We start from the raw sequence: 22,888 nt of genomic DNA on the forward strand, positions 1-22,888 counted from the left end.
GGCAGGAAGCTGTCCCCAGGGGAGCCATCCAGGCCCATTCAAGGGTTGAGCACTTGTTTAGGGTTAGAGCTGCCCCCTCTGGGGACCAGGATTGTCCAGCCAAGGCCATTGTCCGGGCCCCTTCCCCCAGTCCCTCCCAAGCCCCTTTGAACCTGAAGTCAGATATTTTTTTTCTCCCCTTCTACCTCCTAGGCTTTTCCCACCCAGGGCCTAGGGCTGGAGGTCTGGGGTGGTAGGAGGGGGAGGGAGAACCTTCAACTGTGGTTCTAGATATTTGGGTCTCTGAAGAGGGGGGCAAGGAACTTGATGCACGGGACCCACAGTGAGGGACCCGTGGTGTGGTGTGTCCAATCCCTCTGGCTGGACAAAGGTAGGGAGACTCAGGCCTAGTCAGTCCAGAGCCTGGCCCCGAAAGTAGGGTTTCCATCCCTGGGTCTGGTAGGTGAGGGGCCTCTGGAGTCAGGAAAGCTGGGGATGGAATGGAAGCTGGTCTGGCAGCCTGCCCCTGGTGATGGGGTGGATTTTAGCAGGCTGGGCAGAGGGGTACCAGGCATCACAGTTTTGAAAAGTGAAAGTGTTAGTCATGTCCGACTCTTTTTGACCCACAGATTGTAGCCCGCCGAGTTCCTCTGTCCATGGGATTTCCCAGGCAAGTATACTGGAGTGGGTCGCCATTTCTTTCTTCAGGAGATCTTCCCAACCCAGGGATACAACCAGGGTCTCTGGCATTGCAGGCAGATTCTTTATCATCTGAGCCACCAGGGAAACGAATCTGCCCAGTTGTCTAAATGGGAACTGCCTAGGTTCCTGGACTGGGATGCTGGAGGACAACGGGGAAGGAGCCTGTTAAGAATTGAGGGGTAGCCCCAGTGGGACTTGACACATACAGCATAAATGTGTTTGAGGAGTTGAGAGGGTGGCTGGTCTCAGGTGCCAGGGTGTCTGGAGAGGGGTCCTGAAGAACGTGCAGGGGGTATGGAAGGGACCCCTCACCCCTGGTGTATGTGGGCCTGGGGAGGGCTGGGCAGCCTGTTGGGAGCTGGAAGTGAAGGCCCGCATGGGGGACCTGCACCGAGAGTCTAGGAGTCTGGGGCCTGGAGAGGGGCCTGGGTGGAGATCCCTGGCTTTCCCCTTCCAGACACCACCGCCACCAGCAGGCAAACACCCTCCGCCTCAGTTTCTCCCACCCCCACCGTCCCTTCCCCCCACCCATCCAGGGGGCGGGGCCAGAGGTCAAGGCTAGTGGGTGGGATTGGGGAGGGAGAGAGGTGTTGAGCAGTCTCTAGGAGATCCCTCGTTTTCCTAGGCCCCCGGCTCGGGGTGCCTTCCTTCCCCATGGCGGGACACCTCGCTTCTGACTTCGCCTTCTCGCCCCCGCCGGGCGGTGGAGGCGATGGGCCGGGAGGGCCAGAGCCGGGCTGGGTTGATCCTCGGACCTGGATGAGCTTCCAAGGGCCTCCCGGTGGGTCGGGGATCGGGCCGGGGGTTGTGCCTGGCGCCGAGGTGTGGGGGCTTCCCCCGTGCCCCCCGCCCTATGACTTGTGTGGAGGGATGGCCTACTGTGCGCCGCAGGTTGGAGTGGGGCCGGTGCCCCCAGGCGGCCTGGAGACCCCTCAGCCCGAGGGCGAGGCGGGAGCCGGGGTGGAGAGCAACTCCGAGGGGGCCTCCCCGGACCCCTGCGCCGCACCCGCAGGCGCCCCGAAGCTGGACAAGGAGAAGCTGGAGCCGAACCCTGAGGAGGCGAGTGAGCTGCTGGGGGCGGGGGGCCGGTGACCGCGTAGGCCGGGGGCGGCCACGCGAGGGGAGGTGGTCGGGGACCCAGGACGGGAGCAGGCGGAGGCGGCTCCCCGGGGTAGGGACCAGTGTGTGGCGGCTGCAGGCCGCTCTGAGCTGGAGCCAGGTGGGAACCAGGGGCCGGAATTTAAGAGAGAACCGCAGGTGAGGGCAGGGCGGCCTGGGGCGGTCGGAAGCCGGCCTTGCTTCCCCCCTCGGCCCTTGTCAAGTAGGTCCTTCCACTTCCTAGGTCTGACCTGGGTCGGGTCACTCATTACCAGCCAGCACCAGACCTAGCTTGGGGTCTGAGCCCCTTCTACCCGGATCCCTTCTGGGAAATTTGCTCCTTATCAGACCCGGGATCTCGGGCCTTAGGGTTAAGTGTGGCCTGAGGGTGAAAACAGTGCTTATCCCAGGGTTATTGTTCCTGAGAGTCTAGGGTGTGACTGGTTTCTGATAGAAGCTCCTGTTTGGGCTGTGTGGATGTGTGGAGTCTGGGTTTTCCTTCCATCAAGTTTAGGGCTTGTCTTCCCTTGACCTCTGCCTTGCGCCCAACGAGTCACGGTCAGGCAGAGCGCACACCCTGACACCCCCTTATAAGAAAGCTGGAACACCAATTTCGCCGTAATTAAGTAAGCAGTGAACAGGGGGAGAAAAGGGGAACAAGTCATCTGCAGGCCATTCCTCAAATGGAGGGTTTGCTGAGGGACTGAAGTCTTCTGCATCTAACCCGCTGGGGACTATTAAGGATGTATCTTCTAGTCTGAGGAAGAGACAAGTGCAAGCAATTAGAGATCAAGTACTAAGCCTTTAGACCTCTCCGGAGGAGGTGTGATTGGTTTCAGCTGACCAAGTAGCTCTAGACGCTCTTTGCTGGAGGCGACTGCTGAGCCTTGAATAATAATGGCTGCCAATCGTGGTCCATTTCCTAAGTGCCTGGCTGTGGGCTCAGTTTCTACATCATTATCTCATTAACCGGCACAAAATCTCCTAGGGAGGTATTATTAGCCTGTTTCACGGGTCTTAACTGCTAAAAGCTAGAATTTGAACTGAGGTTTATCTTATTTCAAATCGCCAAAATATGATTCAGAAAAGCCGAGATGGGAAGAGCTGACATTTACAAGTTTGCAACATTGGTTGAGCAGAAGTTGGCCTATTTTGAGTTTGAAGGGACTGACATCCCATCAAACAGTGGGTTGGCCACAAAGTTCATTCATGCTTTTCCATAACCTCTTATGGAAAAGTGCAAATGAACTTTTTGGCCAACCTAATACTTCTTTAGGTTTCTAGGACTGCACGGAGGCCTGGCTACTCTTCTCCATCTTCTGGCCACAGGCCTGCATTGGAGAGGCTCCATTTATCCACCTTTGCTCTGTCTACCTTTCCTTTCATCCACTGTCAAGGCTCAAATGTCTTGTAGACATAACCACCACATGTTCAGTCTCCTTCTGGGATGGCTCCCTGCACTGCCCCCTCTCTGTCCATTACCCAGAAACTCAAGGCTCAAATTAGTCATCCTCATTCTTTTCACATCCTTACATCCAGTCCTTTGGAAATACCACGATCTTTACCTTGGATAGACATCCTGGTCCCTGGAGCCTTCCTGGTCCCAGTTGCCATCATCTATGCTGGGATTGCTGCAGTTGCCTCCTTACTCTGTGGTCAGTACATCAACTGGAGTGATCAAGAGTCAGGTCATTTCCCTGCACAAAACCCTTCAGCGACTTTCCATTTCTCTGAGTAAAACTTAGTCATGGTGGCAGCTGCAGGATCTGCGCTGCTCACTTCTCTGATCGCATCAGCTCCTCTTCCCTTTCCTCAGTCCTTTCACCCCCCTCCGGCCATGCTAGCTTTGTTGCTGGTCTTGCTGCTGACTTTGCTACTGCCCACCTCTGGGCCTTGCCACTTGACTCCTTCCTTTTGCTCAAACATGACCTCTGTCTTATTCAAAGTTGTCCCCTTCCCCATAATTCCCTACTCTGCTTTACTTCTGTCCATAGCACTTCTAACCTACTGAATAAGAATTATTTCATCACAATGAAAGCTCCATGGGGCCAGGGTTTTTTGTCTACTTTGTGTAGCCACTGGCTTACAGAAGGTGCTTAATAGATCTGTGAAATTTGTCAATGAGGATGCTTTTATATTGCAAGGAAATAAATAAAAATATTTTATTTAAAAATAAGGGATAATCAGGTTTTTAAAAAATTGAGCACTGACTATATAAAAAACTTTATTCATACCTCGTATGACATCTGTTTTGTAGTGTGCGTGTGTTTGTGAATGTGCGTATCTTGTGGTTTGTGGGACCTTCAAAGTAATCTGGAGAGAATCAGAGACATGGTGCTCTGTATTTCTCTAGATGCAAAACTTCCTCAAATTGGGTTAATACTAGAGTCAAAAGCTTTTGTGAGTACTAAAGAACTAAAAGGCAGGAGCCCCCTTCCTAACCTGACATGTGTCCTCATTGAGGTTAGAGCTTCTCTTTGCATTATTGAATGGTGCTCTGCATCTGGTGGATGTTGCTTTCTGGGCTAGATGACATTTGTGTTATTTCTGGTTGTTAGGTGGGCAGCTTTGAGGCAGAGATACTCTCACATACCTTGGGGCCCCAGTGGAAGAGGGGGTGAGGTGGATAGCTGTCATATGTTCTTACATATCCTCTGCCTTTTAAAATGCAGTCCCAGGACATCAAAGCTCTTCAGAAAGACCTTGAACAATTTGCCAAGCTCCTAAAGCAGAAGAGGATCACACTAGGATATACCCAGGCCGATGTGGGGCTCACCCTGGGGGTTCTCTTTGGTGAGTCTCCTACAGCATGTTTTGACCCACAAAACACAGGGACTACATCTGCCCTGGAATGAACATCCCTGAATTGGGGCCTTTCCTCCCCACCAAGGGAGTGGTGGAGGGTGGGGTGGAGGGGAAGATACTCGACATGGACTTTTGAGTTCTCTGGGAAGAGTAGCTGGTGTGGGGTCTTGGAAGGGTGGGAACAGGTGGCAAGGCCTGTGTCGGTCTTGTGGCAAAGGGGCCCTACCTGCTACCTCACTTTGCTTCTTCCAACCCACCTCCCCAGGAAAGGTGTTCAGCCAAACGACTATCTGCCGTTTTGAGGCTTTGCAGCTCAGTTTCAAGAACATGTGTAAGCTGCGGCCCCTGCTGCAGAAGTGGGTGGAGGAAGCTGACAACAACGAGAATCTGCAGGAGGTGAGGGTGGGAGGGAGGCACAGTGACTGCCCTATCTCAAGTCTGATTTCCACTGCTTTCATCTCTGGCTGGCAGCGCGCCCTCTAGGAGCCAGTGGCCCTCAATGGCATGAAGTGTGATTCCTCTGTTCTGCTGAGAGAAGGTCCAGGATCACTTGTCTAAACCTATCTTTCCAGGATCTTTTTCATACCTCCTGGCCCTAGTGACAACTGGCTGGTGCTCCTGAATAGTTGGCTCTTGAGTCATTGTCCCCCTGATACTGGTCCTGAGCAGGTTTGGGGCTTGCCTGCCCATTTCTTTCCTTGTCATCTCCTCCCCACCTGCTCAGATATGCAAGGCAGAGACCCTTGTGCAGGCCCGAAAGAGAAAGCGGACGAGTATCGAGAACCGAGTGAGAGGCAACCTGGAGAGCATGTTCCTGCAGTGCCCGAAGCCCACCCTGCAGCAAATTAGCCACATCGCCCAGCAGCTCGGGCTGGAGAAAGACGTGAGTGCACCTGTCCCTGTCCCTGTGTGCGCCGTCTCCTCCTCCCTGGTGTCACACCTCCCAGATCTCAGGACCAAATGCCCCTCCCGTGTCCTCCACTCCTAGGTGGTCCGAGTGTGGTTTTGCAACCGTCGCCAGAAGGGCAAACGATCAAGCAGTGACTACTCCCAACGTGAGGATTTTGAGGCTGCTGGGTCTCCTTTCACAGGGGGACCCGTATCCTTTCCTCTGGCGCCAGGGCCCCATTTTGGTACCCCAGGCTACGGGGGCCCTCACTTCACTACTCTGTACTCTTCGGTCCCATTCCCTGAGGGTGAGGCCTTTCCCTCGGTGTCTGTCACCGCTCTGGGCTCTCCTATGCATTCAAACTGAGGTGCCTGCTCACCCCAGGAATGGGGGGCAGAGGAAGGGGAGAGCTAGGGAGAGAACCCTGGGGTTTGTACCAGGGCTTTGGGATTAAGTTTTTCATTCACTAAGAAAGGAATTGGGAACACAATGGGTGTGGGGGCAGGGAGTTTGGGGAAACTGGTTGGAGGGAAGGTGAAGTTCAATGATGCTCTTGACTTTAATCCCCACATCACTCATCACTTTGTTCTTAAATAAAGAAGCCTGGGACCTAGTAGGTGGATATTTTTGTCTTTGGTTTATCCTCTAGTTATTGAAGAGTGGATAGGATATTAATAGTGGGTATTAATAGCTCTCTGACCCAAATGACCCCGAAACGAAGGTTGCTGTTTACATTGCGCAGAGTCACAATGTCAGAGGGAGGTGTGGGGTTGGATCCCAAGTTTATATGGATAGGGCTCTTTATAAGTGTGAGCTAGTTCTTAGGAGCCTCTGACTTGCGGTCCTGCAGAAATTGGAGATGAACACCTTTGCCCAAAGATGCAGTTATTACATAGTCTGTTCCCTATTAGGATCTGGTTTTTTGCTTTCCCCCATTCTACTCTGTAGTCCTCAGTGGCTATGTGCTAAGAAATCAAACCTTTACTCATTTCTTCTATCACCCCAACCAGAAACTCCACTTTGTGCTTTCTTGATACTGGGGTCCATTTGGTTTTCACTTAAGGTTTTTGCCTTGTCTGTGACTCACCTACCACTACACACACTTAGTCCTGACTCTGCCACTTCCTAACTGGGGCTCTTCCTCTGGAGCTTTTCTTTGATCCGTAAAAAAACTTGGGTTGGTAAGTCTAAGTAGAGAAGGAAGGGGATGGACATGCAGGGTGCAATAAGATAGGTCAAGACAGGACTTTCCTAGTAAGAACTATAGAAACACTGCTTTGACAGTGTGCTGACTTGGTGTGCAACTCAGAAGAGACTCAATGTAGCATATGTGGGTTTTATTGATACTGCACCAGGTTGACATCTGCTCTAGCTGCTGTCTCAGGTTTTCTCTTCTTGGTAGTACCGATGAAACTTGTAGAAGTTCCACCACCCTCATGAATTTGATCAAATCCAAATGACATTTTAACGGCAGTGAATGTTTTCTTTTAAATTAGCAACTGTAATTACCTAGATCCCCTATTCCTGTTTTCCTCTGCCTCATCTGCTTGTCTCTTCCTATAAGTATCTGAATTAATTTTCCAGACTAACCAACTCCATTCTCTCAAGAACTAGAAAGCAAGGAGTATCAGACCCACACAAAGAGTAAATACTTTAGAGCGTATAAAGCTGCTCATTCTTTATTTGGAAATGGAAGCAAAGCTCTGAGAAGTCAGGTCACAGTGATTGTGGTCAGCAGCAGGACCACCCACAATGTAAGGAAGTTTGGGGTCTGTGCTCTAGGTTTTCCCAGAGATGCCTTAGGGATACCATCAAAAACATTAAGAACTTCCTTGTTCAAGGCTGGGGCTTATAACTTCCCAGGCATGACCTCTACAATTGATGGATGCTCTTGACCACAAACATTCTAGTGTCCATGACAACAAGGACCTACAGCTTGTGACAGTGGGTATTTCCAGCTCACTGGTAACTTCCTGGAGGCAGCAATATCTTTGGCAGGAAGCCATTTCTTCTGTCACCTTGGCCACAAGGCCCTGCTCCAGGCCTTGAATTGATAATCCACAGGAGTGGACCCTTCTCCTGAGTCATTCCCTCCTGGAGAGGCAAGGATAGAAGAGGGCAGCTCTTAGGACCCATTGGCACCCTCACTGTCCATCCCTGGCCTGGAGGTGCTGGCTCTGTCCTCTGGTGCTTTGGCGGTGGGCCTTAGGTCTGGATGCCTGCACGACAGCCTGGGCACCGGAAGTCGGCCTCCCTGGCAGCCTGAATGCTGCAACCAACACAGGCCACGTGGAACCAGATGTCACAGCCATCACACTGAACCCAGGCCACTGTCTCTTCTTGGGGTAGGCAGCAACAAGGGGCTGCACAGGGCTCCCCGCCCCCAACTGCAGGGGGAGCCCTGGGGTTGCTCATTGGGTGCTTCCGAGGACGCCCGCGTCGATTTCTGAAGAAAGGGACACAAAAACCAAGGTCACTGGAAACCTGCAGAAGCCTGGAACTTCCCCCTAGATAACTGCAGAGGGAACCCATAGAGATTCACTAGACTAATGGTGAATCTGGCTAGCACAGCTAACCCAGATTTTGTCATCACAACAGGTGTTCCACCTCCCACCCCCACCACCCAAGCAGATAGGTACATCTCAGCCTAGGGCTCTTAAAAAACCAAAGGCAGTGAAATAAAGCCAAGTTGACTTACCCACTGGGTGTCACTGGGGTTTTTTCTACACGGAGTTTCTTCCTAGGCTCCGGCAGGACTGGTGAGGGGCTCTTGGGAGCCTCTCTCTCATCATCCAGTTCTTCCAACACGCGGTGAGCTGACTTTCTCCGGTTTCTTGGGGGTGGGGCAGAAGGGGCAGTCCCCACTTCCCCGGTGGGAGTGGGACCAGGCGGACTCTGTGGCCCACCCCCACTCCGTGAGAAGGTGAGGGGCTGGGAGTGGAGCTTGCTGAGGCTGCCAATGGAGTTGAGGATCAGGGTTGCTTTGGGGGCTGGGGAGAGGGTGCTGAGGGGACGCTGTGGAGCCCCCTGGGAGGGCAGCATGGGCCGGAAACCAATCCCGGTTCCCTCTTCTCCCCTAGACCGCGGGGTGGTAATGGCAGCAAAATCTTGAGGTTTGACTCGGACTTGCTGAAACAAGTAGAACTCTGAAGGGCTGGTTCCTGGGGGCCCTTCAGGGCCAAAGGTCAGAAGATCACCATCACTCAACTCCAGCCTGTGACCCCTTGGGAGTCGGACACTATTGACCAAAGTCCCTGTTGATTGTGGGGCACCAGACAGATACAGAGAATGACAAAAACAAATGACTGGTCAGCAGTGGAGAAATCTGGTCCTGTCTGGTTTTCTGGGGAATACGAGGAAGAACACATGCATGTCATGAAATCCTTACATTCTAAGTCCCTCAGTAGTAGGTGTCATCAGATAAGAAACTCCCTGTGAGCTAAGAATATTATTATTTTTCCTTATGCTCTCCCTCAAGGCACATGGAATGAACTTCCCTCAATCCACTGAGGTCTGGGTCTCATAGACGCTCAACTCTCAGCTCCAACTCAGCACTTATCAGCATAGCTCAGACTATCTGGGTTCAAATTCCACCATTTACCTGTCATGTGACCCTGGACAAGTCAGCCTCTTTATGTTTCATTTTCTTTGTAAAATGGGGCATTTGTGCTCACCTATATTTAATGCACATAAAACAGTTCTTGGCTCATAATAATAAACAGGAAATTAATGTTGGCCAGTTGAAATTATCCAATACCCACAACACTCCTCACTCACAAAGACATATTCTAGGAAACTAAGACCTAGAGAGGTGGAGTGGCAGGTCTGAGTGACGTTACCAGGGGCCAACAGCAGAACTCATGTAAACCCAGGCCTTCTGAGGCTGCCTAACTGCCTCCAAGTCAGGGAGTAAGGCACATGTCCAGATAATTAAGATAATTCAACAGATTTCACAACTGCCCTAAGGCAAGAACAAATGTCTAAACAATCTAGAAACTGAAGTCTAAGCTTGCCCCCTCACCACCCACCATGGTCTCAGAACAACCCCACTGTGATGGCTCCAGTCTGTGGATCTACCTCCCACCCCCTCTATGAGCTAAACAGGATCAGCCCCACAAAGAGCTTCTGACACTGCACATTTCTGGTGGAAAGACATAAGTCTGCATGACAACCGTCCATCCAACCTGATGGGGAGTTTGGGAGGCCGGCAGAATCCCTGTTGGGTCTTTTAATTCATTATAGCCCAGAACTGCGACTGCCCCAGCATAAGGCTGCCCTGCTCACTCCTCACCTTGGCTGCTGTGGTTCTCCAGGCTGACCCTCCAGTCATCACCCTGGCGCTCCGCATGCAGCTCTGCGTGGACCCCAGAGATGAAGCCTGGCTCGTGCTGTGGCCGCAGGGTCACATCACAGAGATCGGCCCTGCAGCCCAAGCGGTAGGTGCAGCCAGCTCCACTGGGTGGGTGGAAGGTGTGGAGATCGACACCCTTGCCGACCCCAATGCGCAGCAGCTGGAAGCAGGGCAGCATGGGCGGGGCCCCCTCGGCACCACCACTTCACCTCAGGAATCCATCACCTTGTCCACTCCCTGGGCCGTGCACAGCTGGCCTAAATTCACTTTCCGTCTGACGCAAACTTGAGCTATGTTTTGTGCAAGTTCGACTTTGAGCACACTCCCTGAGTAGGGCAAATTCAGGGTGCAGGGAGCCTAGGATGCGATGTAAAATTGGCTGTCAACAGCTTTGCAACTGAAAAAATTTGGTGAAAGTTCCAGTGTAGTGCAAAATAGAACGCGTCCTGTGGCACGAAGTTGAATCGGATTCTCAGACCGCAAAATATTCCAGGAGCCTTCAATCTGGGCAAGTCAACAATACATTAGGCAGTTTCTAGGGAAATTAGAACTGTAGGTGTGTGTGTGGCGGGGGGAGGGGTGCTGCTTCTGTGTGATATACTAACTTGCCACTTCAGTGTAATTTGGAGAAGAGAAGCTTCTTCCTGTCAAACCTGCTTTTCCTAATAGAGTAACCCTCCTGCTAGCTCACGCTTCACTCTTCTAAACCAATCCCTCATTCATAACTAGCTAGTTTGAACCCCAGTGGGAAGCGTACTGTCACCCCTCAAAGGCAGTGCAAACGGGGCTCTACGTTGTCCAACAAGGTGGAGCTAAACCCCTGCTTTCTGGTTTCTCCAGGTGGGATAAAAACAGAGGAAAGGGCTTCCCGGGATGATTCAAGACAAATCCAGCCTTTTCCCTCCCCGCCCCAGCCCGGATTCGTATCTACCGCGCTGTGCAGTCTCGGAATGGTTCCCTCTCCAGGCAATGCCAGCTTATGCCGCAGCCCAGGACCTCTCGGGATCCGGCCGGGGTTGGTGCTCCTGCGGCTGTTTGACAGCGAAGAAGCCCGGGCCAGGAGGGGCGCGGCCTCCGCGCGCGGGCATCGCTGACCCCGCCTTCGGAATTCCCGGGTCCGGACTTCGAGCGGAGTGAGCGCGTCCCCCGAGCCGTTTTTGATTGGCCATTTCGTTTGCCCTCCTTCTCTCCATTGGGCGACGCTCTGGGATCTCCCGCCTTTCGCTTTTTCTGATTAGTTCACAAGTTTTCCCGGGTTCCCGGAGTTGGGAGGAGCCGCCAGGGCGCGGAGATGCCCCTAACGCCTTAATTGGGCCTGGCTTTAGACACTACTGCGCCTGCGTGCGCCTTTTCCCCGCCTCCTTCAGGAGTGGTAACCCTACAGGCTTAAGAGCGTCCCGCCAACCTGCCCGCTTTGCGCAGGCGCGGTTAGGGACCCAAGCGGCGACCGGGAGCTAGGTGTAGGGGGTGTGGCCAAAGGGCTGTGGGGGTCTCTCGCGCTGGGTAAGGGGCATTCGGGAAGAGTCAGTTGGGGGCGGGAAGGGGCTGAGAGGGGGTGGGCGGAGGGGTGTAAGGGCAGGGTAAAGGAACAAATGAGGTGGTCAGAACAGCCTTAGAGCTCAGCGTCCAGCAGGGCGAAGACTCAGGAGGATCTGGGGGAGAGGAGGGAGGGAGTGTAGGCTACTGAGACATGAGAGGGTGAGGGGCCAGCATAATTCCTTCAGGATAAAAGCAAATAGTGATGTAGGGAGGAGTAGGGATCCCAGATTGGGAGGAAAAATAGATGAATTCGAGTGGGAGGGTGGGGAGATCTTAACAAGCCCTCTCTCTGCTCTAGGACTCTGGAGAGGCAGATGGGAGGCAGGAATGGAAGCTGAAGGGATGATAGAGAGAAACTGAGTGGAAAGTTGCTGGCACGGTTTGGATGAGATGTCCGAAACTAGCTGGCTTTTCTGCTAAGGAGTCTAGGCTGCCTGGATTCCCCCAGGGGTTCTGGGGAGGTATCCTGTGCTACATGTGGCCACATTCATCAGGGGCCAGGCCTTGGGCCAGCGCTTTGATAGGGAAGGACCCTGGAGTCATGGCTTGGTGGTGTCTGGATGGGCTTCCCCAAGGCCTTGGTGAGCCATGGAGAGAACTCTGGAGACTGGGCTCACGGCCCCTGCATCGCATACCTCAATTGTCACCTTCATTCAGGAACTGCAGAGACCATAGAAACTTAAGGAGGAGGGTAAAGGCACTATCCAGAATTCTAAAAGTATGAGTAAAACTTAACAGCCCCTCAGCCTGTCTCAGTAAATTCTCTCCACCTCATGGCTGTTGCCATAGTCTGTCAGGAACTAGACTGAGACAAGCAAGGGATCTTGGGGGTACTTCTGCTTCTTTTGGGAAATAGGATAAGAAAAGCTATGAGTTGGATGGACCTGGCTGTTATTTAAGGATTATGACTTTGTTATTGTAGGGGCTCTCTCTTTGGAAGAAGGCCTGAAAATTGAATTGGAGTGTCCTTGTTTCTCCTATTGTTCAGGGGGTCATAGATGGCTGTACACCGACTCTAGAGACTTCAAATAATGTGGAGATGTTTCGACCTTCAGGTTAGTGGGATCTGGCATGGGGACTGGTGATTGTGTCTCCCTGGAGAACTGAGTACCTTTGTCCTTATGATTCTTTAGGTTCCACTGGGCTGATTCCCCCATCCCACTTCCAAGTTCGGCCCCTTCCAACACTGCCGAGAATGGCTCCCACATGGGCCTCAGACACTCCCCTGGTCCAGCGCCCAACCCATCAAGATGTCTTAGAGAGGCGGCCAGACAACCAGAGACCTCAAGTGACCATGTGGGAACAGGAAGTTTCTGGCAAGGGGCAGGAACCAGAGTGGAGAGGCAGGTACGATCTAATGTAACTGTTCTCTTGGACTTGCTTGCCAGTGAACCTTCTTCACTGTAATAGAGTCCTTACCCTATTTCAACCCTTAGTTCCACAATTTGTTCATTTTTTCCAGAAGCAATTGTTGGTGTCTACAATGCATAAATAATAGCAGTGTGCTAGATGCTAGGGACAAAGATAACAAAAATAAATAAGAGATCCTGATATCAAAGAATTTTAAATCCTAAGGGAAGAAATTGGTTGACCCATAGCTGATTGTACTAAGTGTAGTATAAGGCAGGCTGAAGAAGTGTGGGCTGGGACACAGACTGGGTGCTGTAGTTGTATGAGTTCATCTGGTGGAGCTGGCCATGCTCTCTGTCAGTGTGTTGTCTATGAAAATTCTTGATGTTTCGTGTGAGTCTTTTCCCACATGTACTGGACCATCCTTCTGCCATTTTGTTCTTGAGTAGGATTGCAGTTGGGTCTCCCTGGGACCCTGTCAAAGGGAAAGAAGCAGGATGATGAAAGAGGAGTGTGAGAGCGTCAGGGGATGGAGACTCTCTGTGGCTTGTTTGGCTACCCCCTAGGGGTCCTTTGTCCAGTCACTTAATTTCTATAGGTTACAGATCCTGTAAAAAAGTACTGGGGAGTCCAGTGGTTAGGATCCCAAGCTTTCACTGAGAAGGACATGGATTCAGTCCCTGCTTTGGGAACTAAGATCCCACAAGCTGCACAGCACAGCGGAAAAAATAATTTTTTTAAAGTGCTTTGGTTCTGGGCCTCAGTGAGGGAACTGTGTCAAGAATCATCTTATAAGCTGGTTTCAGCTCTCTAGAGGTTGGGACTTTGTGATTTATTGAGGTGCTGCCCTCTCAGACTTCTCATGCAGGATATCTAACAGTTAAATAATCTTAACTGGCGCCTGGCTTTGCCATACTGACACTGGAAGCCATCACCTCTCTTTGTACCTCCATCAAACTTTTCCCTGCCCTTAAGTCAGAATTCAGCAGTCTCAGTGTCCTTCAGACTTCTCTAATTCAGAATGCATAGCCTAATGATGTGCACGTGTGATGGTTAACACGTCTGTCTGTATATTGCCTTCGAGAGAGGTTATGGTCCATGAACTCAGCTAGCTTTTCAAGTCCTGTGGACCCAGATATGCTTAGTAGGGCTGCCTTGAATGATGATGGTGATGGCATGCAGAGATCCCCATGGCCCAGCTTCATTCCTTGCCATCTCTGCGCATAGGAGCAGAGAGAGCCTCTCTTCTTCTCCTGTCTCCATTTATGCCTTGGCCACTCTCACCACCAGACTAACCTGTCTCACCTATGCTAACCTGTCTCTGAAGGTGCACGGAACTGGCAGGGTCACAGGCCCTGAGCCAGCAGGCTGAGCTGATCTCTCGGCAGCTGCGAGAGCTGCGGCGGCTGGAGGAAGAGGTCCGGGTGCTACGGGAGACCTCACTGCAGCAGAAGCTGAGGCTGGAGGCTCAGGCCGTGGAGCTGGAGGCACTGGCACGGGCGGAGAAGGCTGGTCGCGCTGAGGCCGAGGGCCTGCGTGCCGCCCTGGCTGGGGCCGAGGTTGTCCGGAAGAACCTGGAAGAAGGGAGCCAGCGGGAGCTGGAGGAGGTTCAGAGGCTGCACCAAGAACAGGTGAATTTGGATGTGGGGAAGGCTCGGCTGCCCAGTGGAGCTGGGTGGGAGCTCCCCAGCAAAGAGCAGGCTTTGCCGAAAACAGTGATGAGGTGTTTGGTGAAGGTAAAAAAATACAGGTGACCTGGAAAGAGAGAGAACTTGGGTGTGTTGGTCTTATTCAGATTGCCCTTTTCTCCTCAGACTCAGGTGACCTCCCATCACCTGAAACCCTGCTTCCTCTTCCAGGGGGAAGTAGTTTGTCTCCCTACTTTACTCCAGGTACCCAGTTCCTCTGGGAGCATTGGGAAGGGGAGTGAGGGGTGTGAGAGGGGTCCTGAGGTGGACTGGGAAGGGGAGATTATTCAGTCAGCAGGCATACATCCGTGCTCCCTCTTTGCCATTCCTGAGACAAGAGCTGGGACACTGGGGTGAGCAAATCAGTCAACTCCCTGTCCTCGTGGGTGGAGCTGACAACCCAGTGGAAGACACACACATTCAGTGCCTTATTTAACTATAATTAATTAACTGTGATTGGGAGAAGTACTATGAAGGAGGACAAAGGAGCCCCACTGGTCTAGAGGCTGGGGAAGGCCACCCAACCAGTCGATGTGTTCGGAAATGGAACCGTAAAGATACTGAAAGAAAATGAGGGTGAATTCCTTTGTGATTTGGGAATGGGAAAGACTTTCTATCTATGAATCAATCCAGAGCCATTAAAGGAAAGATTGATATATATTGACTTTATAATACCAAACTTAGGAATGACAGAGTAGAATCAGAGGGTAAATCACGGGCTTCCCTGGTGGCTCAGCTGGTAAAGAATCCGCCTGGAATGTGAGAGACCTGGGCTTGATCCCTGGGTTGGGAAGATCCCCTGGAGAAGGAAATGGCAACCCACTCCAGTGTTCTTGCCTGGGAAATCCCATGGACAGAGGAGCCTGACACTACAGTCCGTGGGGTCACACAGCGTCAGACACGACTTAGCAACTAAACAACAACAAAAGGGTGAATGATAAGCTGGGGGAGAATATTTCCAGTTCATACCACAATAAAAAGTTAATATCCCTACTATGTAATGTGTGCCTAGAAACCGATAAAGGAAAGACAGCTATCCAGTCGAAAAATGGACAAAAGAGGTCATTCAAAGAAAACTCTTTTCAGTTCATGAAAGATGCTTAATGATAAGCAGTCGACATTTGTGTTAAATCAAAGTTGGCTGGTGGGTAGGCCTGGGGGGAGGCGATGGGGCTGGTGCATGTAGATGTGCATGGGAGGGGGCCAGAGAGGCTTGAGCACAAGCGACAAGACGGGCCCTGGGGCTGTGCTGGAGGGTGAGGCCTTGGGCCTGTTCAACTTTATAGTTTACCTTAAGAGCAGTGGGCAACCACTGAAAGGTTTCAACAAGGAAATGACATGATCAGATTTGTATTTTGTATGTAGAAGTTTTGTGATTCATGTCCAAAAAGCTCACAGTGACTGTGGTACGGAGATAGGGCTAGATGCAGGCAGGCCGGAAGTGAGGGCAGCCACTTCCACTCCTTCACCCGCCACAGCATGACTCCTTCAGCGTATCTGATACCTTTACCACTGCTGGAGGTGCTGTGAGAAAGAGACAAGCTCCCTGCCTTCCTGGGGCTTCCTTCCGGATGGCAGGAAGTAGATAGTAAGCAGGTGCAGAAGCAGGATCATTTTGTAATGAGAAGTGCAGGAAGGGCATGAACAGATGACAGGACTGGGTGGTGGTGGATGGGGAGTAGCGGCCCCGGGAGGCGATGTCATGGAGATCTGAGGATCTAGGGGAAGCAGGCCTCTGGGTAGACTCTGAGGTGGGAAGGAGCAGACTTTTGGGGCGGGGGGCGGATGATGAGAGAGCACTGTGGCTGCAGCAGAGTGGGCAGTGGAGAGACAGAATGTGAGCTCAGAGGCCAAGAGCTGGCAGAGGCCGAGGCCTGACACAGGCTTCACAGACCCAGGGAAGATGCTGGTCTGAACGCTGTGGGAAGCCACTGTAGGATTCTAAGACCAGTCAGGAGATCGTTGCCATTGTCCAGGCCAGAGATGAGGTGGTTTACCTAAGGCTGGTGGTCCTGGTTATGGAGAGAAGTGACAGTGTTCTGGGGGGAGGCCTGACAGGAACTGCTGACGGACTGGAGGGTGATGGGAAGTGAAGCGCCAAGGATGGTCTCTGTTTTGCCATGTGCAGTTAGATGATTTCTCGGGTGATTGTCCAGGGTCACAGAAACTGGGAGTAAAGGCCAATGATGAAGCAGGGGGTGGGTTTGGAAAGCCCAGGTGTGGGCCAGCTGGCCCCTGCTGAGTCTTCTCTTCTCTCTGCAGCTCTCCTCCTTGACCCAGGCTCACCAGGAGGCCCTTTCCAGTTTGACCAGCAAAGCTGGGGGCCTGGAGAAGTCTCTGAATAATCTGGAAACCCGGAGGTCAGGGGAAACCAAGGAGCTGGCTGCGGCCCAGAGGGAGGCTGAGCTGCTGCGGAAGCAACTGAGGTGAGTTCTGCGGGGTGGGCGACCCCAGGAGGACCTGGCAAGTGGTGGGTTGGTGGGGAAATGGGTCTCCAGGGTGGCCCCCTGATGGCTACTCTGCTCCCACCCCAACCCTAGCAAGACCCAAGAGGACTTGGAGGCTCAGGTGACCTTGGTTGAGAACCTGAGGAGGTATGTGGGGGAGCAGGTCCCTCCGGAGGTCCGCAGCCAGGCATGGGAATCAGAGCGACAGGAGCTTCTAGAAACCGTCCAGGTGAGAGAGTGCCCAGCCTGGGATGGAACACGGGGGCTCAAGTCCTGGGCAAGGGGCCCTGGAGAAGAACACAGTCCCCAGGAGAAAAGGCAGTGCCATCGAGGGGTGCGCAGGTTGGGCGCCACCCGAGGGCCACTGGCAGACCTGACGGAGGCGGCTGCCCTCTGTCCCCACCCCTCCCGCAGCACCTGCAGGAGGACCGGGACAGCTTGCACACCACTACCGAGCTGCTGCAGGTGCGCGTGCAGAGCCTCACACACATCCTCTGCATGCAGGAGGAGGAGCTGGCCCGGAAGGTAGGCCCCTGGCCCAGGCCCCTCGGCCCCTGTGCACAGGAGGGGTTGGTGTGCCACTCCCAGAACCTGCTGACATCTTTCTTCCCCTGAACACCTCTCCTTGCTGTGGCTCCTGATGCCAGGGCAAGATAGGAGAAACCTTCCTCTGCTCCCCCAGGATCCCCCATTCTCCCTGCTTCCTCCCTGCAGGTTCAGCCTTCAGACTGCCTGGAGCCTGAGTTCACCAAGAAGTGCCAGTCCCTGTTGAAGCGCTGGCGGGAGAAGGTGTTTGCCCTCATGGTGCAGCTGAAGGCCCAGGAGCTGGAGCACAGAGAATGCGTGGAGCGACTGAAGGGACAGGTTGCCTGGAGCCCACTTCCTCCAGTGCTCTCCCCCAGCTCCCTGCTCCTTGCGGAAGGGATGGCGTTTATTCACCAGATATTTGGGTGGCTCCCCTGTGCTGGCTGCACAGCCCTGAGCAAAGGTCCACAAAGACCTGCTCTCGTGAGGCTTACACTTTGTGAGGTGGGCTGACCTTAGGTAGGACGGCCACTTCCAGGAGGTAACAGTGTTCAAGGACCGGTGGGTGGCATGGGCCAAGGCTATGGGTCCTTACGGGCAGGTCACAGGGCAGTTCCTCAAGATGTGGGCACATGGAACATGCTTCTGGAAGGAAACCCGGACTCAGACTCCATTCTCAAGAACTGGGCTTCTTGTCTGTCAGCGTGGCCTTTCAGAGATCTCTGCACCTGCCCCTGCCTTCCCAATGCTTCCCCCACCCCCACCTTACAGCTTTCTGCTCTGGACCTGCCTCCTCTCCTTTCCCAGGTGGCAGAGCTCCAGGAAAGAGTGGAAACCCAGTGCCAGGAGCAGGTCATCCTGCAGCGCTCCCTGCAGGACAAAGCTGCCGAGGTGGAGGTGGAGCGGATGGGTGCCAAGGTCAGCTTCTGAGACAGGCAGAGGCTGAGGGATGGTAGGGAGACCCCAGGCAGGGGACCCCTTTCTTTACCTCACCCTTCCTAGGCCCTGCAGATGGAGCTGAGCCGCACTCAGGAGGCCCGGCGCCGGAGGAAGCAACAGGCAGCCCCAGCGGAGGAGCAGCTGAGGCTTGTGGCCAGTGCTGTCAGCAGGTATCTGGGGTGGAGAGTGGGTGGAATAGCATTCCTGCTTCCCCAGCTTCCTGGGCATCTTGAGGTTTAAGAGCCTCGGGCAAGCGGGGCTGCAAGGCTGGTCGTCTGGAGGAAGCAGGGCTGGAAGTATCTAGCCCTGTAAAGTCTGTTTGTTTTTTATGGGGCACCACCCCCCCTGCCCCGCCACCTTGCCACATTCTCACCAGGGTCACTTGTTAGGACTCCTACCCACTGCATGTTTGGCTGAGATGAGGTTAACTTCCTCCTGCAGTTAATAACAGCTTGAGCTAAACAGAGCACCTAGTAGGAGATGTAAGAGATGTGGGTTTGATCCCTGGATCGTGAAGATCCCCTGGAGGAGGGCATGGCAACCCACTCCAGTATTCTTGCCTGGAGAATTCCTTGGACAGAGGAGCCCGATGGGCTACAGTGCATGGGGTTGCAAAGAGTCAGACATGACTGAAGTGACTTAGCACAGCACAGGAGGATCTCCACTTTCAGAACTGTTCAAAGATGGGGAGTATAGACACTTGATCTTTCTTTCTTTCTTTAAAATTTTGCAGGCATGCCCTGTTGAGTTGGAAAAAAATTTAACCAATTTTTTTCTTTTAAAGTTGAAGACCCACAGGCGTACCTTGTTTTATTGTACTTTGCTTTATCATTGACAGATATTGCATTTTTTACAAGCTGAAGGTTTGTGGCACCTCTGCGTCAAGCAAGTCTATTGGCAGTATTTTTCCCCAGCAGCGTTCTTTTCAAATTAACGCTGTCTTTAAATGTTTAGTTGTTTTTTAAGACATAGTGCTATTGCACACTTAGTGGACTGCAGTATGGCATAAACATAACTTTTATAAGCACTGGGAAACCGGAAAATCTATTCGACTTTTGCTTTGCGGTATTGCTTTGCCGTATTTGCTTTGTTGCAGTGGTCTGGAACTAAACCCACAGTATATCCGAGGTCTGCCTCTACTTGCTTACTAGATATTCCATCTGTTAATAAAGCGTATGCCAGTTTCCTTTTTAATCAGTTGCAAGCCTGTCTCTCATACCAACTTCCTGGGTGTTTCCTTCACAGCTTTTGTTGTAGAACCTTTAGAAACTAGACTGCTGAGAAGCACAGGTTTCTTTGCACAGGTAACAACCCTTCCTCGGCTTTGGATGTCGGCTTCAGCTTCTCTTTCCCTTGGGCTGATCCCCCTTCCCTACTTTCTCCATGTACATAGCAGCACAAGATAAAGGGGGTCGAGTCCTTTTGGAAATGAGGTGGGGTTGAGGATTTGGTGACCTCGTGTCCTCTCCAGCTTTCAGACCTGGCTCCAGGGCACCGTGGCCGAGGTGGAGCGTGCCGCAGCCCGGCTGCCCAGCCTCAGCAGCCGAGTCAGCTATGCCGTCCGCAAGGTCCACACCATTCGGGGTGGGTAGGGCGACTGCCAGCCGCGCCCTGCCCCTGCCCCTGCCCCACCAGCTCTCTCATCCTACACCTACCCTCCTGCCTCCTCCTCCCCGGTCTGAGCATCTCCTTACACCCCTGTTTCCCCTCCTCTTTGCAAACGCACCTCTCACGCTCTCTGCCTTTTCTCCCCAGGCCTGATGGCTCGAAAAGTGGCCCTTGCTCAGCTGCGCCAGGAGAGGTGAAGTCCGGGCCACTTTAGATTTACTGGGGGGCAGGAGTGGGGCTTTAGGGTGTTGGTTGCTGGGACCTGAAAAACACGAGGATGGAGGAAGGATAAGGGCTTAGGGGTCAGGCAGCTGGGTGATTTCCCCCATCTCTGTTTCCCTTCCTGTCTCAGCTGCCCGCCACCCCCACCGACCACAGACATGAGCCTTGAGCTGGAGCAGCTGCGGGAGGAGCGGAACCGTCTGGACGCAGAACTGCAGCTGAGCGCCCACATCATCCAGCAGGAGGTGGGCCGGGCCCGGGAGCAAGGTACGCCTGGTGCTTCCAAGTCAGCGAGCACGAGCCGGGGGCCAGAGTCATGGGGCCTTGGGGAGAAAGAGGAGGAGGGAAGAGCTGGGGTCTAGGGCAGGGAGGAACTTGAGTGGGCACCTCCTCTTCCCAGGGGAGGCAGAGCGGCAGAAGCTGAGTGAGGTGGCCCAGCAGCTGGAGCAGGAGCTGCAGCGCACGCAGGAGTCCCTGGCCAGTCTGGGGCTACAGTTGGAGGCAGCTCGCCAGGGCCAGCAGGAGAGCACGGCAGAGGCTGCCAGCCTCCGGAAGGAGCTGACCCAGCAGCAGGAGATCTACGGGCAAGGTGTGCAGGAGCGGACAGGGGCAGTCCCGGGGTCGGGAGCGGTGGGAACCATGAGCCCAGACTCCCCTGACGCGCTGTGTGCACCTCCACCCCAGCGCTGCAGGAGAAGGTGGCCGAAGTGGAAGGTCGGCTGCGGGAACAGCTCTCAGAATCAGAGAGGAGACTGAACGAGGCTCGTAGGGAACACACCAAGGCTGGTGAGAGTGGCTGGGAGGCACGTGGGCTTCCAAGAAGGAGGAGGTATTAAGGCATGAGATTATTGTCAAAACTATTTTGAAAGCTTTTTCTCTTTGAAGTATGCAAGTCATGAAGTTATCAAGGAAGATGAATTCTCAAGTGGTAAACACACCTGTATAGCCAGTGCCCAGATCCAACAATAGCACTTGACCAGCCTCAGATCCCCCCAGCTCGTCCCAGTCACCCCCCAGTCACAGAGGCAACGTGACATACCAACGATTACCCCCAATTCTTATTGGGAAGAATTTCAAACACTTAGCCAAGTTAAAAGAATCATGTGATGGATACTCATCTACCTTCTCCCGTTAGAGCAGCAGTTTATAACCTTTGATCACATTTCCTGTCTATCTGCATATTTACACATATTGATACATATACATTTTGGGGGGCAGTTATTGAGAGTAAGCTGCAAACAACCTGACTATTCAGCTGCATATCCCACAAGGAGAATATTTTCCTATGTAACCTCAATACCATGGTCACACTTTAAGAAAATGAACACAAAATCTGATATCCAGTCCCTATTCAGATTTCCCCTCCTGTCCTCCAGGAAGCTTCAGGGATGGGGGAGGTACTTTGGGTTCATAGATTCACAAGATTCTAGAGCATCAGCCACCCCTCCGTCTGTACAGAAGAGACTGAATGCCACAAAGAGTCCGTGGCTCCCTGAGTCACAGAGCTGGGGACCCCGTGTGCCGCCCATCCTTCTAGGCTTGTGTTCTCAGTGCCTCGCAGCCTCTAGGCTGCCAACACCCATCCCCTCTGTGGCCTGGCTTTCCTGCAGTGGTCTCCCTACGCCAGATCCAGCGCAAAGCCACCCGGGAAAAGGAGCGGAACCAGGAGCTCCGGCGCCTGCAGGATGAGGCCCGGAAGGAGGAGGGGCAGCGGCTGACCCAGCGCCTGAAGGAGCTGGAGAGGGACAAGAACCTCATGCTGGTAGGAGGCGGAGAGACTGGGCCCTTGTGGGCTGGTTGGGGAGCAGAGCTGTGGAGAGGGGAGGGGGCCCTGCCTGGGCTCGGTGGCATTTAACCCTCTCCTTCCCAGGCCACCTTGCAGCAGGAGGGTCTCCTCTCCCGTTACAAGCAGCAGCGACTGTTGGCAGTTCTTCCTTCCCCGTCGGATAAGGGCGTACCTGCGGAGCCCAGCCCGAAGCCCTCAGAGTCGTCAGCACCCACACCCCCAGCAGCGGCCCTCTGCACCAAGGAGTCCATCAAAGGTAAGGGACGGAGGGCAGGGGGACCCTGGGAACCTTTCCCCCAGGCCCTCTGCAGGGCTTGAGCCTTGTTCTCTGTGACCCTGGAGACCCACAGCCTGCCTCAGGCCAAGAGCTCTCTCCCTTATAACCCTCACACATCCGGTAGCTGTGCTGTTCCTCGGCATTGTGACTGACACCCTTGTCCACCTCCCGTCCCTCCAGGATCCCTTTCTGTCTTGCTCGATGATCTGCAGGGCCTGAGTGAGGCCATTTCCAAAGAGGAAGCCATTTGTGAAGGGGACAGCCAGACCTCCTCTTCAGTCTGCCTCTGACCAGCTGTGAGGACCAGGAGGACGAGGATGGAAGGGGAATGGGTCGGGAAGGGGACTTCCTCCAGCCGCCCTCAGGGACACCAGCCGCCAAGATGTCATGAATTCTCCCGTGGCTCAATAAAGATGACAACAGTCAGAGTCATGGTTTGGTCACTTCTTTCTGGGAATATAAGGAAGTTTTCTCCCCGTAGCCTCTCTTGTCCGGGAAGTGTGAGAACCAGTCCCTCATACAGCTCTTCCTCTAGATGGTTCCTTTTTCAAAACCCCTTTCCTAGGCTGCCCAGGAGGTTTTTGGAGAAGCTCCAGGTTTTGTTTTATTCTTAACTTTTATTTTAAAACTACCTCTGGAAAATGGTCAGGGCAAGGGCACGAGGCAGATAGAACATTCACGTG

At 53.3% G+C, this 22,888-nt stretch overlaps 3 protein-coding genes across 12 annotated transcripts; 2 read left to right on the forward strand and 1 right to left on the reverse strand.

The window, feature by feature from the left end:
* Nucleotides 1-1,238: 1,238 nt before the first annotated feature.
* POU5F1 (POU class 5 homeobox 1) lies at nucleotides 1,239-6,086 on the forward strand. 4 transcript variants are annotated; one of them, XM_086369452.1, is made up of 5 exons: nucleotides 1,239-1,740; nucleotides 4,452-4,572; nucleotides 4,850-4,980; nucleotides 5,309-5,467; nucleotides 5,573-6,086. In XM_086369452.1, the coding sequence occupies exons 1-5, from the start codon at nucleotides 1,336-1,338 to the stop codon at nucleotides 5,837-5,839; spliced, it is 1,083 nt and encodes a 360-aa protein (XP_086225578.1). In that variant the 5' UTR covers nucleotides 1,239-1,335; the 3' UTR covers nucleotides 5,840-6,086. The 4 variants fall into 4 exon arrangements, with proteins under 4 accessions (XP_086225578.1, XP_086225580.1, XP_086225581.1 ...); XM_086369455.1 differs by lacking the exon at nucleotides 1,239-1,740 and adding an exon at nucleotides 2,268-2,405; XM_086369453.1 differs by lacking the exon at nucleotides 1,239-1,740 and adding an exon at nucleotides 3,384-3,434.
* Nucleotides 6,087-7,122: 1,036 nt separating this feature from the next.
* On the reverse strand, nucleotides 7,123-10,141 carry TCF19 (transcription factor 19). Of its 2 annotated transcripts, none has more exons than XM_086369461.1 (3): nucleotides 9,765-10,141; nucleotides 8,172-8,727; nucleotides 7,123-7,567 (listed from the first exon to the last, which is right to left on the reverse strand). In XM_086369461.1, exons 1-3 carry the CDS (start codon nucleotides 10,000-10,002, stop codon nucleotides 7,558-7,560), a joined length of 804 nt encoding a protein of 267 aa, XP_086225587.1. In that variant the 5' UTR covers nucleotides 10,003-10,141; the 3' UTR covers nucleotides 7,123-7,557. The 2 variants fall into 2 exon arrangements, with proteins under 2 accessions (XP_086225587.1, XP_086225586.1); XM_086369460.1 differs by having other exon boundaries at nucleotides 7,123-7,919.
* A 1,099-nt stretch (nucleotides 10,142-11,240) lies between these two features.
* Nucleotides 11,241-22,631, forward strand: CCHCR1 (coiled-coil alpha-helical rod protein 1). Of its 6 annotated transcripts, none has more exons than XM_086369428.1 (18): nucleotides 11,241-12,054; nucleotides 12,352-12,418; nucleotides 12,497-12,710; nucleotides 14,041-14,344; nucleotides 16,664-16,827; nucleotides 16,942-17,077; nucleotides 17,263-17,373; nucleotides 17,563-17,712; nucleotides 18,181-18,291; nucleotides 18,376-18,482; nucleotides 19,784-19,896; nucleotides 20,068-20,113; nucleotides 20,273-20,409; nucleotides 20,543-20,731; nucleotides 20,827-20,928; nucleotides 21,753-21,904; nucleotides 22,013-22,184; nucleotides 22,386-22,631. In XM_086369428.1, the coding sequence occupies exons 1-18, from the start codon at nucleotides 11,749-11,751 to the stop codon at nucleotides 22,493-22,495; spliced, it is 2,691 nt and encodes an 896-aa protein (XP_086225554.1). In that variant the 5' UTR covers nucleotides 11,241-11,748; the 3' UTR covers nucleotides 22,496-22,631. The 6 variants fall into 6 exon arrangements, with proteins under 6 accessions (XP_086225554.1, XP_086225557.1, XP_086225558.1 ...); XM_086369431.1 differs by having other exon boundaries at nucleotides 22,055-22,184; XM_086369432.1 differs by having other exon boundaries at nucleotides 11,241-11,327; nucleotides 12,286-12,418.
* Nucleotides 22,632-22,888: the final 257 nt, after the last annotated feature.

The sequence above is a fragment of the Bos grunniens genome, chromosome 23 (genome assembly GCF_055505025.1).
Source record: "Bos grunniens cultivar Pamir isolate PY7600 chromosome 23, Bosgru_T2T1.0, whole genome shotgun sequence".
Taxonomy (NCBI): Eukaryota; Metazoa; Chordata; class Mammalia; order Artiodactyla; family Bovidae; genus Bos; species Bos grunniens.

What these genes read in the sequence shown, in the direction of transcription:
- POU5F1 (XM_086369452.1), top strand. Translation starts at nt 1,336, where the DNA reads ATGGCGGGACACCTCGCTTCTGACTTCGCCTTCTCGCCCCCGCCGGGC. An exon ending in CACCCTGGGGGTTCTCTTTG is followed by an intron (nt 4,573 to 4,849) that starts GTGAGTCTCCTA and finishes CCACCTCCCCAG; the next exon opens with GAAAGGTGTTCAGCCAAACG. An exon ending in AGCTCGGGCTGGAGAAAGAC is followed by an intron (nt 5,468 to 5,572) that starts GTGAGTGCACCT and finishes CTCCACTCCTAG; the next exon opens with GTGGTCCGAGTGTGGTTTTG.
- TCF19 (XM_086369460.1), bottom strand. Translation starts at nt 10,002, where the DNA reads ATGCTGCCCTGCTTCCAGCTGCTGCGCATTGGGGTCGGCAAGGGTGTC. An exon ending in GGAGAACCACAGCAGCCAAG is followed by an intron (nt 8,728 to 9,764) that starts GTGAGGAGTGAG and finishes CACAATCAACAG; the next exon opens with GGACTTTGGTCAATAGTGTC. An exon ending in ACCCCAGTGACACCCAGTGG is followed by an intron (nt 7,920 to 8,171) that starts GTAAGTCAACTT and finishes CCCTTTCTTCAG; the next exon opens with AAATCGACGCGGGCGTCCTC.
- CCHCR1 (XM_086369428.1), top strand. Translation starts at nt 11,749, where the DNA reads ATGAGATGTCCGAAACTAGCTGGCTTTTCTGCTAAGGAGTCTAGGCTG. An exon ending in CTGCTGCGGAAGCAACTGAG is followed by an intron (nt 16,828 to 16,941) that starts GTGAGTTCTGCG and finishes CCCCAACCCTAG; the next exon opens with CAAGACCCAAGAGGACTTGG. An exon ending in GGGACAAGAACCTCATGCTG is followed by an intron (nt 21,905 to 22,012) that starts GTAGGAGGCGGA and finishes TCTCCTTCCCAG; the next exon opens with GCCACCTTGCAGCAGGAGGG.